General features: G+C 41.1%; 1 protein-coding gene across 1 annotated transcript in view; it reads left to right on the plus strand.

Moving 5' to 3' along the window:
• Positions 1–17,194, plus strand: part of LOC311006298 (neural-cadherin) — a gene marked incomplete at its 5' end in the record, with an annotated part of 358,210 nt that overhangs the window by 119,401 nt on the left and 221,615 nt on the right. Inside the window, one exon of the mRNA XM_083999073.1 lies at positions 11,140–11,282. Coding sequence (XP_083855199.1) covers positions 11,140–11,282 — 143 coding nt within the window. The remainder of the gene's footprint in view (positions 1–11,139; positions 11,283–17,194) is intronic.

Raw genomic sequence — 17,194 nt, forward strand, 5'->3', positions numbered from 1 at the left:
ATTAAAGGACAAGAAAAGATCAAGCCTTGTGGTTTTTTGGGGAGCTTCTATCCGTTTCGTTAACTGACTGTCTAGCTTTGCATAGCCACACGCACTGCGAGGGCAGTACAAACATTCATTAACTGCAGCAGATCATTTCAGCTTTTTTTTGTTAATTCAGCTTCGCTCCCAAAGCTGGTTGGAAATGTTGTCTTTATCACCAACAACGGGAGCCTCAAGAATTATGCTCCAACGAGTAGGAGGGCCGTTGTGGTGAGCTGAGAAGCGGGTGCTAGCGGCGGGTGCTAGCGGCGATTGTTAACGGCGAATAGTAGCCGCCACTGCTAGCAGAAGTTAGAGTCGAGCTAGCAGGTGTTAGCGGTGGCGGATAGCATCTGTCGCTAGCACTCGCTAGCATCCGGAACAGCTAGTGGGGCTAGCAGCCCTCCTACTCTGCTTCACAAAATTTCACCTGAGCTCTGTCATTGGCTGGAGAGAAAACACGACTCTCCACCCAGAAGCCGTGCTCAACAAAACAAAGCATAAGACCAAAATACAGGTGGGGGGAGGGGCTCTGCAGACACAGTCACCACCACACAGGATTAGAAGGTGACGATTCAGATGGACTTCATTTGTGTGAGTCTAGCGTTTATTTTTGAGCAAAGACCTCCAGACTCTACCTTTTAAGTATTTTAGGGAGGGAATTTAAAACCAAACGATTGGCTCTTTATAACATAACCTTAGTCAGATGTTGACTTTAAAAAACATAATTGCTTGAAGAAGCAACTCAATGATTTTTTTTTATGAGGACAAATCAATGAGTCTGGCAAATAAACTTTGGGCAAGTCAATACAGAGAAAAACACAGCTCCTAACTTCACCCTGAAATCTGATACAGTAACCCAGGGACCAGTGTTACATCAGCCCTGATACAGAGGTAGCCAGTAGTCAATAGCGTTAGGTCAATATAGTCATTTTCAGCCCAGTTAGAGCAGATGAGTACTATTCAGTTTTTTACTTAAAGCAATACTAAAGAACTTTCATTTTTGGTTGAGTTTGGCGGCGCCAGTGGACCAAAGCAGTGTTTTGCCTGAAGGGAGACTCCATCTCCCATGAGCACTAGCGACTAGCGCCGTAAACATTCTGATCTCCTGGTGCATGGAAATTACACAGAAGACGTCCAAACTAAGTTTCTGTTACCAGCGGATCATTTCACGGTAAACACACAATCCGTCGGGAACGTGCCGCATTGCCTGCTCCCTCCTCATCGTGACTCGTGAAAGTGAAACTTAAGTGAGAGCCAGGTTACTACCATCCATCTCACAGCTGCTTAGTGCCAGAGAAAGCGATACAGACCCCCTCGGGCCATGACAGAGGTGTCATTCAACGTGCTGTAAGTCGATGTATCATCACAAAAGTTATGAAAATATTTTATGAATGTTGAAAAGTTACTTAGTGCTGGTTTAAGTGTAAGCTAAAGACAAAAATTATGTGAGCGATGATGAGAGGGTGAAAGGCTTGTGTGGTGTGTCCCCTGCATCAGCTTAAGAACACTGACACTGTCTCCACAGGTCATCAATAATGACTTCAAAACGTATCTAAAGTTTGCCAGCACTCTCTTTTTTAACACCAGTGGCACTGTGATTAATGTCCGCTTATTGTATTGGTAGCATTATGGTCCTGGAGAATTCATCACATGTAAAGTTCCCTTGAGTCTTAAGTGAAGTGTTCTGAACTACTTACATTATATCCCTCCAGTGGTAAGGTGGCACCAGCGGCCCACCAGTGCCCAAGCGTGTTTTTCTGTGACAGGGGCCTGACCCAGACCGTTGACTGATGTCAGGGCTCTATAGGTAACAGATTAATTAATGGAGTAGTAATTTAGAAGGAGTAATTCCAAAAGGCCTAAAGATCAATGTTAGAAGTTGACTGGAAATTTGAAAAATATTATCATGATCATGTCATGTGTTATTATAAGACATGTACTGTATGTAACATATTTAAACACCAGCTATAGCAGAGTCTCACAGATTGCACTCTTGAAATGCTGTTCAAACAACCAAAAAAATAAATAATAAAAATACTATTTAAATAAATAATATCAACTGTCTGCACTAAAAACTAAAAAACAACTGCCTGGTGTCTCCATTGTCAAAATGCAGCATTGTTTCTCAGAGATTTTTATTTTTTTCCTCAGAGATTTTTACAATCTGGAGTCACGTGAACGTGACGTACCACGCGTCTTTTGTCCGATCAGTCGTCATGGAAACGTGACACTCACGGATCTACCATAGATACTCTATGTCTGGACCAGAGTGAAAACAAACATGTGTAAATGCGAACCGTACGAGCTGAAAAATGAATCACTGGGCCATTTTCACATCTGGTGAAAGCCCCTTGGCTCACAGAAGTCCGGAGCTCTGCAGGGGATGACGTGCTAACAGCTAACAACTAGCCGCTACAGCTGAGCCTCTTGGGCCCGCAGTTCGGCTCATGTTAGTAACGGCAACAAGGTCGACGTGGACTCGGTGCGTTGCTCTCGGTCAGCTGGTGAAGCAGTGGTCTGATGAGCACGATGTCCGTGACATGTCCCGTTATGCGCGATGAAGTTGTGACATTGTCAATTGTCAGGTGATGAAAAAGACACCTGATTACAGTAGCCTACGTGTTGATGGAGTACTAAAACTGATTAAAAATAAATACAAATAAACAATGCTTAGCTTGGCAGGGGGGGCAAGTAAGACACAGGCTTTTAATACACAGGGGGAAACCCTGTCCCTATTCATGTCTTTAAGCCACATTATGTGGAATTATGGTGAAAATAAATTGGATGGATGGATGGATGGATGGATGGATAGATGGATAGATGGATAGATAGATAGATAGATAGATAGATAGATAGATAGATAGATAGATAGATAGATAGATAGATAGATAGATAGATAGATAGATAGATAGATAGATTGATTGATTGATTGATTGATTGATTGATTGATTGATTGATGGATCGATTGATTGATGGATTGATTGATGGATCGATTGATTGATGGATCGATCGATCGATCGATTGATTTAAACACTGAAGTACACAGACCAGGACAGGGCAGACATGACATTGGAATATTCACAGAAGCACATTTCATGAAATTAGATGATTGGATCGGCCACCGGTCTAAATCCCCAACTCCTCAACGCAGGCAGACACACACCATTGCCCTTCCTCAATTCTCCATCTCTGCCTTATCTGGATAAACTAAATAGGCTTGATAATTAAATTCAGTAATTAATTTTCACAGCTGACATCTGACTTGGAGACACATCACTTTGTCATCCTGGATCAACAGAATGGAGAAAAACTAAAACTAAAAAGTCAAACAGATATGACATAAAGTAATTAATGTGTGGTGGTGTATGTCTAAAGCTTTTTTTCAATTGATTGCAGCATTGATCTGGCCAAATTAGAATTATGGTCGAGGCCAAATGTGATTGCAGAAGGCATCTCACAGTTGCATTAGTGGTGGGCTTTATGCTTCTTTTCACAGATCCGCCCCGATGTCTCTCTCTCTCTCACTCTCTCTCTCTCTCTCTCTCTCTCTCAGACACTCACACAGGCAGTCCTGTGTGCTTGAAAGCAATAGAGAGACGTATTTGTTGAAGTTAGGTTGAGTATAGCGTCAAGTAGGATTAACCTAAAAAAACTCCCTTGAATTTTTTGCCATTGCAGTGAACCATTATCTCCTTGATACCTGCTTATAAAATTTACATTATGCTCGGGTTAATAATTTAAATTTAATGGTCAGTGTACACAGGAGTCAGAACTTTCACACCAAGAGCCTGCGGAAAATCCGGAGAATGCTCTGGCCCAAAACAATATCAAACCAACACCTTCTTAATCTGAGACAACAGGAAGATATGACCACCGTCCTTATGAGAAGGCATGCCAGCTGGCATAAAGGGCAGTCAGTAAAGTACACAGGGTCTAAACAGTAGTTATGCAGCTGTCTTCTTCAGCAGGTTGTTTTTTTGGTCAACTCCAGATTTTGAACAGAGACATACAGTAAATCAACACATCTTTCACTCGTCCATCCCTCCATCATTTGGCTATACCATATGTATTGGCCTGATGGAGAGTCCAAGGTGCTGCCTGGAAAGGTCCCCAGTCTATCACAGTGCTGGCATTTAAGATACAGAACTATTGGGTAGTCCACCATGTTGGGATGGAGTTCCTTCCCCAAGTGAGGGAGTTTAAATATCTCAGGGTCTTGTTCCTGAGTGAGGATAAGATGCAGCAGGAGATCAACTGGGCTGCTGTGGTGAAAATGGAGCAGAGCTGGCAGCCAGAGTTTTCCATTTACAAGTCAGTCTGTGCTCTACCTCTCACCTGTGGTTATGTGCTCCATGTCATGACAAAAATGATGAGATAATGAATACAAGTGGCTGGACTGTGTTTCCTCTTCCTCTGGTAGGGCTTAGCCTAAGAGAAAGAATGAGAAGGTGTGAGTTCGCAGCAGAGCCCCTATATCCTTCATGTTGAATGGAGACAGTTGAGGTGGTTAGGTCATCTGGTCAGGATGCTTCCTCCCTCTGGTGGTCGTCCAGCCTTGATCAACTGCCCTTTGCATGGACCCAGAACAACTGGAGAGATAATGCATCTCATCTGGCCTGGGAACAGCTCGGGATCACCCAGGAGGAGTTGGAGTCTGGTTGACTTTTCCTGACCTGATGCCGCACAACCCAGTAGGAAAGTGGAAGAAAATGAATAGATTTGTGGATGGATCATTCACACTGACATTCACACCTACAGACAATTTGGAGTCAGCAACTGACCTAAACCAGCTGTTCTATGAACTGTGGGAGGACTCCAGAGCACCACGAGAAATCCCACGCAGGCACACAGGGAGCATGCAGACAGCACATACAGTAGTCTCAGCTGATCCCAGACGCTTCTTGAGGGTGTAAGGTGACGGTGCTAACCACTGCACCACTGTGCTGCATATTTATTTATTTATTTGGGTTAATACTTGGGCATAGATACTCAATTGGAAACTTGTGTTATCCAATTTGTTCCAAATATTATGTGAAGTCAGGATTCAAGCTGCATAAAAGCATGATCATACATATTAGATAAAATATTCTGGGGCAAAAACTGATGAAGACATGTGTATGTCTTGTGGACCCTGAAACAACATGGATGTGGAACAGTTAGTATGTGCACATACGGCGGCTGTGTAAGTATGGTGTATCAGGACTGCAACTAAGAATTGTTTTTGACAAAGCAGTCTCACCATGGGGTCCCTTTAGCAGCTGTTCTGGAGCTTTTGATTGTGGGACGCAATCTTTCCAAGCAGACAGCTTCCCGCGTCGCCAGTGTCTGAGGACGATGGTGTGATATGATCAAAGGCTCCAGAAGAACCACTGCACAGAGATTGTTGTCTGAGGCATTTCCAAGGTCAAGAATACAATTGAAATCACAAAATCAATAGTTCCCATTAGTAATTAAACTTTAGATTTCTTCCCTAAAATGCTTATCAGAATTTCACAGACCACAAAATCCCCCCCCCCCCCCCCCCCCTCAAGAGTAAAAAAAATCTGAGATATTCAATTTGCAGCATTAGAAATGGGTTAGGGAAGTTGTCAAGAAACTGGATCCTGAAAACACATTTCTGCTTGATTTATAACTTAAATGAGCCTGTTGTAATTGTTTGGTTGATTATCTGTCTTTTTAATAACTTACTAATGTAACTCTTTCATCAGCACTGCAGATGGTGGAACTTTTCAGTTTACCACTAACCTGATGCCGTGCAGACCGACACATTCCAATAACAGCCGCTGTTGCCATTTTGGGCTGCTTGTAATCATAAGCCTAATTGTAAGCCGGCTCTGTTTGAATCTATAATGATGACTCTGTCCACATCTGTAATTCAAAAGTAGACTCAGTTTGGGGAGCGAGGACAAAAGAAGCTTAGCAGCCCATGTAAAAGAGTCATGCAAAAATTGCACAGACAGCATCTGTAATTTTGCAAATTGTGGGCAAAAATGCACAGTGAGGCTTGGTTCTCTCTGTCTTTCAGGTGAGATAAATGCAAGCAATTACCTAATGAAACTTTCTGATAGCTTCCTTAGACAATCAATGCACCCCATGTAGCCATAGAGAAACTGCATAATAAAGAACCACAGCACAGCATCTTCCCTTACCTGACTGGTTTATCGATCTGGGATGTATGCGGCTCGCTCACTGTGAGCTGAAATTACTCAAATCCTGCAACAACACTCAAAACAAGTGGCACATCACTGATCATCCCAGGCAGACCTAGTAGTTGCCGAGGCACGAAGACGGCAATGACAGAACATGATCGCAGCATTCAATGCCTAATGAGAGCCCCTTGTTTCCACTGAAAAATGAATCAGCCCTCGTCGCCAGGGGAGAGTGACAAATATATGTTTATGCCAGGCTGTGACAGTTACTCTGTCTGCATTTTAGAGGTGCACATGAGGCAATGAGGCATTGATAAAGCACAGAAGAATGAGCAGCAGACCTTTTTTTTTTTACACTCACACAAAGGCACTTGTGGTTGGTAGAGGAGTCTGTTGGAGTGTAAAAGCCAACAATTTCTTTTAGCTTCAGTTGGTAACAATTATTATTCAGTCATATTTGCTGGAACTGTCACTATATTCTGATAGTAGAACATGAAATGGGTAATTTAGGACCAAATCCAACTCCTCTTGCTCCACCTACAGCTTGTAATCATATTTGCCGAAATCCACTGCGCCCGGTGAGGTTCCACCAGTCAGGTAGAGGGGGCAGAAGTAGCAGCCAATCACAGCTTGTACACACGCAGAGGGACCTGACATTGTATCGTCTTGAAATTTCCGACCAAATCGCAGACTTTACTTTCCTTTCGTCAACTTACCAACTTTAAGCACCAGTTCACCCAAGTTTAATCATACTATATACTAGTTGTGATCTGAAATATTCAAACACCTCACCATAAAGGTGTTTACATTATTGTCATATTTCTTTCACTTTATTAGAACTATACAAATTAGTTATTACATGCTTCCTACAAGTACATCGAAAAACACATGTATGTACAGTAGTATACTGCAGACTCGTACCATATACATCATAGCTGTTGTTTTTGTTGTCATCTGCATGTCTGTATATTAGGTCCATAAATCAACACCTATCTTAGTAATATTACTAATAAAGAGCCATGAAACAAAATGACAATGAGGGGTGAACCTGGTTGGGACACATTTGTTGTTTAGTGATTTGTGACTTATAGTCGGGGAGCCACAGGCTCAAAAATGGGTTGAACCTGACATCGTCTGTTATACTTTTTATTTGTGTTTTTTCTGTTAACTTTGACACTAAGGAACAATAATTGAGGGGTCTGCTCTGCCGGAAATATTGCAAAAAGAAATTGTGGCCATTTCACTGTATGCACCCTTTATTTTTCGACAGGAAATTGTTTTTTCTTCAAATCCTCAGTGGGCTGGGTAGGCTGTCAATAAATGCATTTCAGATACACAGAACACATGTGGTGACAACATCCACTGAAAAAATAACTCTTAAAACACATTTCTACATGATTTTGTATCAATTTTATGGAAAAAATGTAGGCGTTTTCTCACTTTTTTCCAATATTTTCATCTTTACTTCATTGGCAATCAACTATGGGTCCAGGTTATGACATCAGTCAATATGCCATCATTTTCAGCAAACAGTATACTCATTCCAGTGAAAAAATTATAAAAATCCAACCAAAATCATTGGTTCTATGATAATTTCACTACTAGTTGGCGATCAACAGGCTCAGAGCCTCAATAGAATTTTAGGCTAGGCCTACTCTCGAAATTCCAAAAGACATACTGGATGTTTAGCATCATTTTTTTTTTTTTTTAATACTTTATTGCAAGGTTTCTCACCTTCACAAACATAGTCATAATCATTTCATTTTCTTAATTGTACCTTGCATTTTGTTTGTGTTGATGTTTAGCAATACACTCACAAACACAAGCTTATTTGAATGAGTTTGAAGTTGGGGTACCTGTAACCAGACTTTCAAAAAATATATATTAAGAGATTGAAAGCATTGAAGATCAAATGTGTCTCAACAGGCTCCCCAGTGAACCATAATTGACTGTGCTAAATATTTATGGATTTGCTTTTGTCTAGTTGCATGTTGAAGTGAGCTCTCAAGACCACAGTAGATCTGTGTCTGTACTGTTTCTGTCAAACCATGAAAACTTAACTTGAAACAGTTTTATACTAGCAATATGGACTTGTCTAATATTCATTGTATTGTACTGTTTTAATCATCACTGAGTTCATTAAGATGTCAACTTTGTAAAACCCCCAAATGCTTTAATATTCAAGTTCAACTCATCTTTGAATCTTTGCTTCAAATGTGTTGATTATTAAGGTTTAATTAGGATGAGCTCTGTTCGAGATTTGCTGTTACAGTATATCATGAATATAAATGTCGTACTGTCGGCAAAGCTTTTCTTGCTGTTGAAGTAATGACTTGGAGAGATGGTTGCATTATTCGATGATATCAGGTATCCCCAATATGGCAGCAGAAATGGCTCTGACACAAAGGAACACGTGTGAACCGTGTGTGTGTGTGTGTGTGTGTGTGTGTGTGAGAGAGAGAGAGAGAGAGAGAGAGAGAGAGAGAGAGAGAGAGAGAGAGAGAGAGAGAGAGAGAGAGAGAGAGAGAGAGAGAGAGAGAGAGAGAGAGAGAGAGAAAGAGAAAGAGATAGTGAGTGTAAGGGCCAGAAGAGAGTTGAAAGCTTGGGTTATAGTGCTACACTGAGATAGCTCAGTTTGGCATGTTGAAAAATACATGTCAAGGCAAGTGAATCAATTAACTTGAATAGGTTATAGATATATACGTAAAATTCCCCCAGCAGAAAATCAGATGTCCATAATTCATCACACATCTTTACCTTAATATTCATAATTCACTTGTGGAATAATATTTGCTCAATTCACTTGTATTAATGCATTTCATCATCACTTGATTATGATAATCAAGTACAGTTAGATGAGTTAGTTGAAAAAGGGTCAGTTTGCAGTGTCAAGGTGATGAGGCCTGAAGATAAAGACCTTTTTTTTCCTACACTCCCTTGAAGATGCAATCATTTCTCGTCTACTGGTTAAGGAGCCAGTAGTCAACATACACACCTTTGAGGTTCAGCTATCCTGATACAGATCAGCAAGAAAGAATGAGATATATTGGGACCAATTTTAGCCCCACATACTGTACGGTATGTCATTTTACCGTAGGATAGAAATAGGGAGTTAGTTTACACCAATCCCATTCTGCCACACATTTCCCTCTGTCACTTCAAGAGTTGTTAGATTGCACATATTGTATCAGAAGGTGTGAAGGTGGGCGGTGTGGTGTGGGGGATCAGAGGTCTGTGCTGATGGAAAACTTTCTGTTTGTTTTTTTTCCCTCTGTATTTCACATGACATGTGCATATGGGGGGATAATTGTATTTGAAAGTTACTATTTGAAGTTTGGAATCCTGGCTTGTTGGTGCGTGTCTGTCTGTATGTGTGTGTCCTGCTCCTTAGGGTTGCTGGTTAACAGCTGATGAGCCCCTGAGCCCCAAAATATAGATTTCTTAGTATAACAGGTCATCATGTGACACTTAACTAGGGATAAATCCTGATTTTTTGGGTTCTGCTGAATACCAAATCCACTGTTTTCAGTTTTCAACTGTAAAAAAGCAATGGGCAATAGCCTAACTTTAGCCACTATTTTGCATCTGAACAGAAAGTTCACACTCAGAGAATATTACCGAACATTTAAACTTCAAGTCATTCAGGATACAGGCTTTAGTTGTTTTTTTTTTCATTCAAAACAAAATAGAACAAAATGTGAAATTATTTCCACAGAGCAGAGAAAAAAAAACTGTAAGTATTATTGTATGTGTTACTTATGCCATGTTTACATGTTTATGTTAAAATAACAGCTGTTTAATGGTTTAAAATTACCGCAAGGGTGATGTTAATTTCTGTTAGCCCATTTATGGTGTTTTCGATTATATGTTAGCATCAAGCTAGCAGAGTTTATATTGTGCTGAGAGTGCTTTGAACTTTGTTGTTCAGGGAGGGCAAAATAGCGTTCTTTTTTTTTAAAGTATATTTTTGGGGGCTTTTTGGCCTTTAATTGAAAGCACAGTTGAGAGAGAGACGGGAAATGGGGAGGCAGAGAGAGGGGGAATGACATGCAGGAAAGGGCCACTCGATGCAGGATTCGAACCACGGCCACCCGCAGCGAGGAGCGCAGCCTCAACACATGGGGCGGGTGCTCTACCAACTGAGATAAACACCGCCCCAGCAAAATAGCATTCTTAAACCTTCCTGTAATCATTGGCAGTTTCATTATGTTAATGTGTGGGGCAAGCGTAGGGCTCGGTCCGTTTGACGTACTATCAAAAAGCTCATAATTCGGCCAAATCCGAAACTGAATCCTGGATTCGGTAAATCCCTACACTTAAAATAGGGTATGTCTCTGGTGCATGTAGTTTGTTCACTATATTTTAAATGTGTTGTGCAGATACTGCAGGATCACAAGTGAGAACCACCTACTTTTGGGGGAAGTCACTTGGGTCTGTTGTGGCTGCCGTTGTAGGCCTTTGATCACAGTGTGAATGAAGAAAATCTCAGGCTTACATGGCCAAAGTTAGAATTTTGATCATCCAGGGTGTTGATTGGCACATGCAGTGAGATTGATCCACAAGGTCTTTGAAGCTTGCCACTTCCCAGCTGTTGCATTTAACAACAGTTTTTTTTCCTCCACTTGTCTATCAAGCCTTGCTCATGTTTTCCTGCCCTAGTTGAATTTGAAATTCAAAGATCCCCTGATTAACTAGAACAAAAATGACAGTAATGTGGTTATGAAATATAGTGAGGGAAGGTACAGATGCATTTAATTGGTCTGTGAATAGATTTTCTTGTGACACACTTATTCATATTGGTTGGTATTTTTATGTGGGCATTGCAGCATGTTACCTTATGAACATATTTGTTCTGAGTTACTGAACCAGTGATCGAACATGAATGACATGATATTGATTTGAAACACGTTGAATGTGTCTCATTTTCACCTCCTATTTAGTGTATTTTTGTATTTTTTTTCGTCAGATATCGGACCTTCGTCTCAGAGGATGCCGGCCCAAACACACTTGTTGCCACAGTATTGGCGAAGGACCCTGATGGGGATGCGATCACATATAAGATCACCACAGGAAACGAGGAGGGCAACTTTGTCATCGACAACCAAAAAGGTCTGACATGTATTTTAAATTATTTTTAATTTTATTGATTTAACAAAGCACCGACATTATTTATTTTACCGTCACGTTCTTGGGACTCAGCAAAAGAGTAGAGATGTTCTGATTCTGTAAGATTTAAACTCCCTGGGATTCTGCCAAAAACACAGGACAACTTGATGATAACTGGCAAGTATGCAAATCGATCCATTGATAAAGTTTCACAACCAGATAAAATTGCAGTTTTCCCAGAGATTGATTCTTTAACACTTTTCACAAGCGACCTTCACACGAAGTTGCGCTGTGTAGCCATTGGCAACCACTACTATAGAGCAGGGAGGATGAATTGATTTCTGGCAAATAGCCTAATGTTGTCCAGCAGTTTGGGTCCAGCTCTATCCAGACCTGGACCTATTAAGTATTGAGACATATTACATTTGACAGAGTTGTAACCAGTGCAGCTTTTCCAAGCCCTTATGGTACTGGTCCTGGATGGTAAATGTATATATTAATATATAGTTCAGGCAGAAGAAATGGTATGAGAGCATCTCTACTGTAGAATACAATTTGTCTAAAGATTAAACCAAATTGACCAATTTGTTCTTACCCTTATTCTCCAACATATGCTGATGGTCCAAGACAAAATGTAAGGATAGCTGTCTGTGTATAGACAATATACTCACATTGATTAAATACTTACTTGAGACCCATGCTTCCCCAACATACTAGTGAAGTATGATTTATTTTTTATCTCACTGCTTCGAGTTTCAGAAGAAATACCTTAGAAGTTCAGGTTGCTCAGGGCCGTGTTATGATTGTGCTCCTCCTTACTTGAAAGTGGTCTCTGATTTTTGGACCACACTGCATCAGGATTTTAACAGAAATGTTGAAATATCCACAGAGATTGTTTATGTTTCCTCAGTTATTTTTCACCCTGCCATATTTATGCACAGCACATAAATGTAAAAGCACCGCAGTTTGTCAAGTGTGCCTCGGAGAGTCTTGAAAATATGTTTCACATGGTGTGTGAATTGTACAGTTTTACGTCCTTCACTGTATCCACTGCTCTGTGGATGAGAATGCCTCTACAGCCTTTTTGTTAGTGTGTGAGAGAGGCTTTGTCAAGGATATTTAAATCCTCACAGGTCATGTCATGGAGACATTAGAATAATCAGACAAAGTGTGAGCAGCACTCCCAGTGTCTCTGTGAGAAAATACCATCCAAGGCTTACAGTCACACATCTCAACTTCCTCTGAGGCAAGAACAGCAATGCCGGAAGCAACAAGAAAAGGGAAACTGGGTTAATGATGCACTGTGCCTGTTTTTGTGTGTCTGTGTGTGGTAAGCAGGCAGAGGTGGTGGAGGCAATTTTATAGTGGTTTAAGCCTTTTGTAAACTGCAATCCTTTCTGAATCTGCATATCGCATTATAGGGTAATACGGTGACTTTTACAAATTCAATTACCAAAAACTTCAAGGCACAATTTCCTCTGTTCACCAGCAATGACATTCACTGTCAGCTGATAGTGGCAGCCGTGTTAGCGAGCAGAGAGAAGACTTGAGCTTATAACTGGATTCCATCGGCTATCAGTTGATGAGCACGGGCTTGCTTTGCCATTTCCTACATTGTTTGGCTCTCATTTGCATTTTGCCACATGGAACCAGGTTTCTGCCTGTCATCAGTTTTAAAAGGTTAACTTTTCGTTTCATGTTTGCTTTGTCACACTGATGAGCTTTGTAAAGTTCAATTTAGAAGTTAAATGTCTCTCTGGTCGATGGACACCTTGTGACTTACCTGCCAAGTGTAGTATTACTACATGGCTCTGCCTGAAATGTGGAAGCTATTGCCATGCATTCTTATTGGTATTTGATCAACATTGATCCACTTGCCATTTATCTGTTTCTTGACAGGAAGGCTGTAAGTGGTTCTATGTGACTATAAAAGCAAGTGGTGAATAAAGATGCAGAACGCGCAAGTCTTCCTTCACATGTAACCAAAACATTTATGTATAAATAATTCACCAAGTTTCCTCACTGTCTGGTAGCATATTATGCTTTGGACTTACACCAGCCCTCTGCTCAGGGATTGGTTAGTCTTAGCGTTATACTGTATATCCTATACAGAAGGGCAAAATTTATTGTTTAAGAATCTTCATGACAGAGTAACAATGATTCGGTACAAACAATGCCTGGACATGACACAGACACAACAGCCATTCATTTTATTATTTGTACATGGCCCTCTTTATGACACATCAACATTTCCCCCAAAGAAAATGGTCTTTGTTAAAGGCTAAGACTTTGTGACGTTCATGTTGAAGATTAGTGAGGCTATATAATGTTGTAAATTGCAATTGCAATGGGGGAACCAGCGAGATGTGAGTCAAACATCCACAAATAAACCACAATAGCCCTTAAAATAGGCCTGGGTGAAACATGATTGTTCTCTACTTCGAGAGCCAGGCATATTAAAGGAACCATTTTAAACAAGCTCAATATCAAATCAAAGCGCATTCCTTTAGTTGCCATGACTGGTCTCCAGCGGTGGAGAGCAGCATTAATGTTGCCTCTTGTACTGTACCTATCATGTCCTTTCTTCTACTTCTACTCAAATTAGCATGCTAACCAGTTAGCCTCGCTGTGTTGCTGTAGCCTCCAATCTGCCCTGAAGGCGTAGTGATGCTCACAGGACGTATAATATCCTCTGCGATTTGTTAACACAACGATGGTCAAAGCTCTTGTCAAGCAACAGGCGCTGCTAAGACCTGCTGCCGAAAAGAGACCCCTTTTATTGAGTATAATTCGGTTTTACAGTGGTTGGATAAAGCAAGTGATTTGAAGGCACAAGGCTGGACTCTGAGAACCTTGTGGTATGATACGTTTTTCAAAGTTATGCCATACTTCAAGTCATTTATTGAATAACAAAATGTGACCATGGAAATATGTTTCTCAAGAATGTGGACCTGGCAGACCACTTTACCCTTGAAACAGCTGCTCCTAAAAACTCAGCACTCAGACAAAGAGGAGGCTCTGAGTTGCAAGAAAGTGAAATATTTCAACACATCATGTGCCCAGCATGAAGGTTTATAGCGACTGACATGTCTCATAACATACAAAAAATGATGTGGTAAATGTTTAGTGAAACCATACGAGAAATTCTACAAAACAATTGATATTATAGTAGAACGTATCATATGGAGCATATAACAGCTGATGACTTCCCGGTCTAGGACAAAACGTTGTGTGTTCAGCATCAAACTTTAGTCCTTTAATCACCAACAATTGTCTCTAGCGGTGGAAAGAATAAAAAACAATGTTAACTCATCTCAACTCATCTCTCCCATTTTTTCTTTCTCGAAAGGTAGCATGCTAACAAGCGGCCTGTCACATCCCTTTCTGATAGCCTCTGACCTGCTGCTGTTTTGTAAATGCAGTAATGGCCGAAACTTGTCAAGTGACCGTCCATCGCCACCAGTGAGAAATTATGATCAGCCGGCGAGAAAACAAATGCAAACAGACGCTTAAAAGAGGATGAATAATGAGTAATGTCATCATTATTGAACCTTTATAATTTTAGAAATATTAGTACCGACAGATTCATCTGCAACGCCTTGATGCCATATAGGAAGAACTCCAAGCTGGAGACATGTAACAAAAACAGAAAAAAAAATATGTTTATGTAACATAAATTACTGTTGTCTTCATTAAGCACATAATAACTCAACAGATGATAATTTCTTCACACGTGTGCACACACACACACACACATACTGTATGAGCCTATTGCACACAAAAGCACTGCACAGTGTTGTCTGTACCAAAAGTGTGTGAACCAAAGTGCGACACTATAATGCTTGTAATATAATCCAATATCTTGTTTCAAAGAGCCCAATATTTGGTCATTAAAACTGTTTTATGACTCTTATAATGGAAGGCAAGCACTTTGGATTCCTCCCACCCTCTCCAACCCATCTGATACTCTCTCTTATATATAAAAATCATTTACCCCTCCCCACACACACACACACACACACACACACACACACACACACACACACACACACACACACACACACACACACACACACACACACACACACACACACACACACACTGCCACCGCCACCACGCCCACAACAGTCACCACCACCACCACCCTCCGACCCCATTTGAGCTATTGTTTTCCTCCCTTCTGGCAGGAGCGGCCCCGCCGGCCTCGCTCTCCATGTTAATTTGACTGTAACTCACCCTAGAATACAGTGTGTTTCCATGAGATTTAAGGCAGCCATTAGGATCTGAGAGGGCCAGTCAATATGATGATCACACTCCTCCTATTAAAACCCATAAATACCAAAACACCCACTCTGTTGGAGGAGAGTAAGTATTTACTGGCAGCTAAGGGGAAATGCTGGCGCCCGTAAACAGGCTTCAATCATTTCCCTTTTCTCACAGATAATTTTTATGGCGTTTTGGAGGAGTATTTCCTTGGAAGAGGCGGCAGCATTGGCCATCCTGTTGTCTTGTTTTATTTCCATTATTTAGTATTTCCTCCTGAACTGCTTGCCTCCTATATCTGTTGTGTTTGGTCTGAAGTGCTGACCTGTGTCTGATCCAAGCTTTATGTAACAAACCCACTGTTTTGCCCTCATTCCCTTCTTCTCCCTTTTCCTCTGGCAAAAGGATCGTTGTTCTCTCCTTCACTGTTCCATTTTTTAGTCCTTTTTAAATATTGATCGTTCTTTGTCACTCTTTTCTCTTCTTCTCAGCTGCAGTCACACTGAAGGAAACGCTGCCTCTGTCTGTCTCCTACTACACCCACCCTTCACCCTCTACCCCCTTCCACCCCTCCACTGCTTGTCCTCTGTCCGCTCTGTTGTCTCTCACCCATCCCTTTCTTTGTCTTTACTCTCTCGCTCCTGGCTGCCTTCATGTGAAGTGAAGGCTGCTCACTGACCCCTGAGGAAACATCTTCTCCATCTCCACTAAGCGATGATATGTGCTGGCCCTGTTAGCACCCCCCCCACACACACACACACTGTGAAACTCACTTGTTTTAATCAAAAATTTACATTCTCATTAATTTACATTATCATTCACATGCACAATTACAACTATGACTTTTGTATACGTGGAAACATGCAGGCATATTAAGACTTACTATTATACATTATAATCACACATCAGAGACAGACAAGCATCTGAAAAAAATATGGCAAAGCAACATGTACTCACTATATGGTCTTGTATTGTATACATCCATGTAAACACACACACACACAGACTATGTACGTAATAAACTCACATACAGGTAAATAGGGATAGCGACAAACACACACATACGGCCATAACCTACACTATGGGGACATATCTCATAGATCAGAACGGATGCTGGCTGTATGCATTGTATTCTTGGAATGTCCTAAAACCTTTTCCATGTCCCATTTTCAACCACTTACCCAGCATGTGTTGTTCTCATCTAAGGCTTTTAGGCCCTATTAGATGTTTATGCCAACCAGTGGCAGAGAAAAGCAGGGATCGGACTACAGGGTGCCTCCAGTGCTTCCTGTATATGTAACACAGCAAGCAGGTCGTAGCCTCTCTCTGTGGCTGCCTGCTGCCTTTACTGAACTGGTCACATTTGTCTGGCCTTCTGTCTCAATTCATTAAGCATGAGTGCGCTCCCTCGCACTGTTGGAGCCGCGTGGGTGGAGATAGGGAAGGGTGAACGAGAGCTAACACTCTTAATGTATCTTTGGTATGGCCATACATGTTTCCTTTTTTACTCTAATTCATGATTCAGTGAGCAAACTTCCTGGTTCAGTGTTTAACCATTACATTTAACCAACAGAGTGATGGCAGAAAAATGAGAGAGGCAAAGTTTTTTTCCTTCATTTTCTGAGTAAAATGCTGCATATGAAGCCCGATTT

This window comes from Trachurus trachurus, assembly GCF_905171665.1.
Source record: "Trachurus trachurus genome assembly, chromosome: 3".
Lineage (NCBI taxonomy): Eukaryota > Metazoa > Chordata > Actinopteri > Carangiformes > Carangidae > Trachurus > Trachurus trachurus.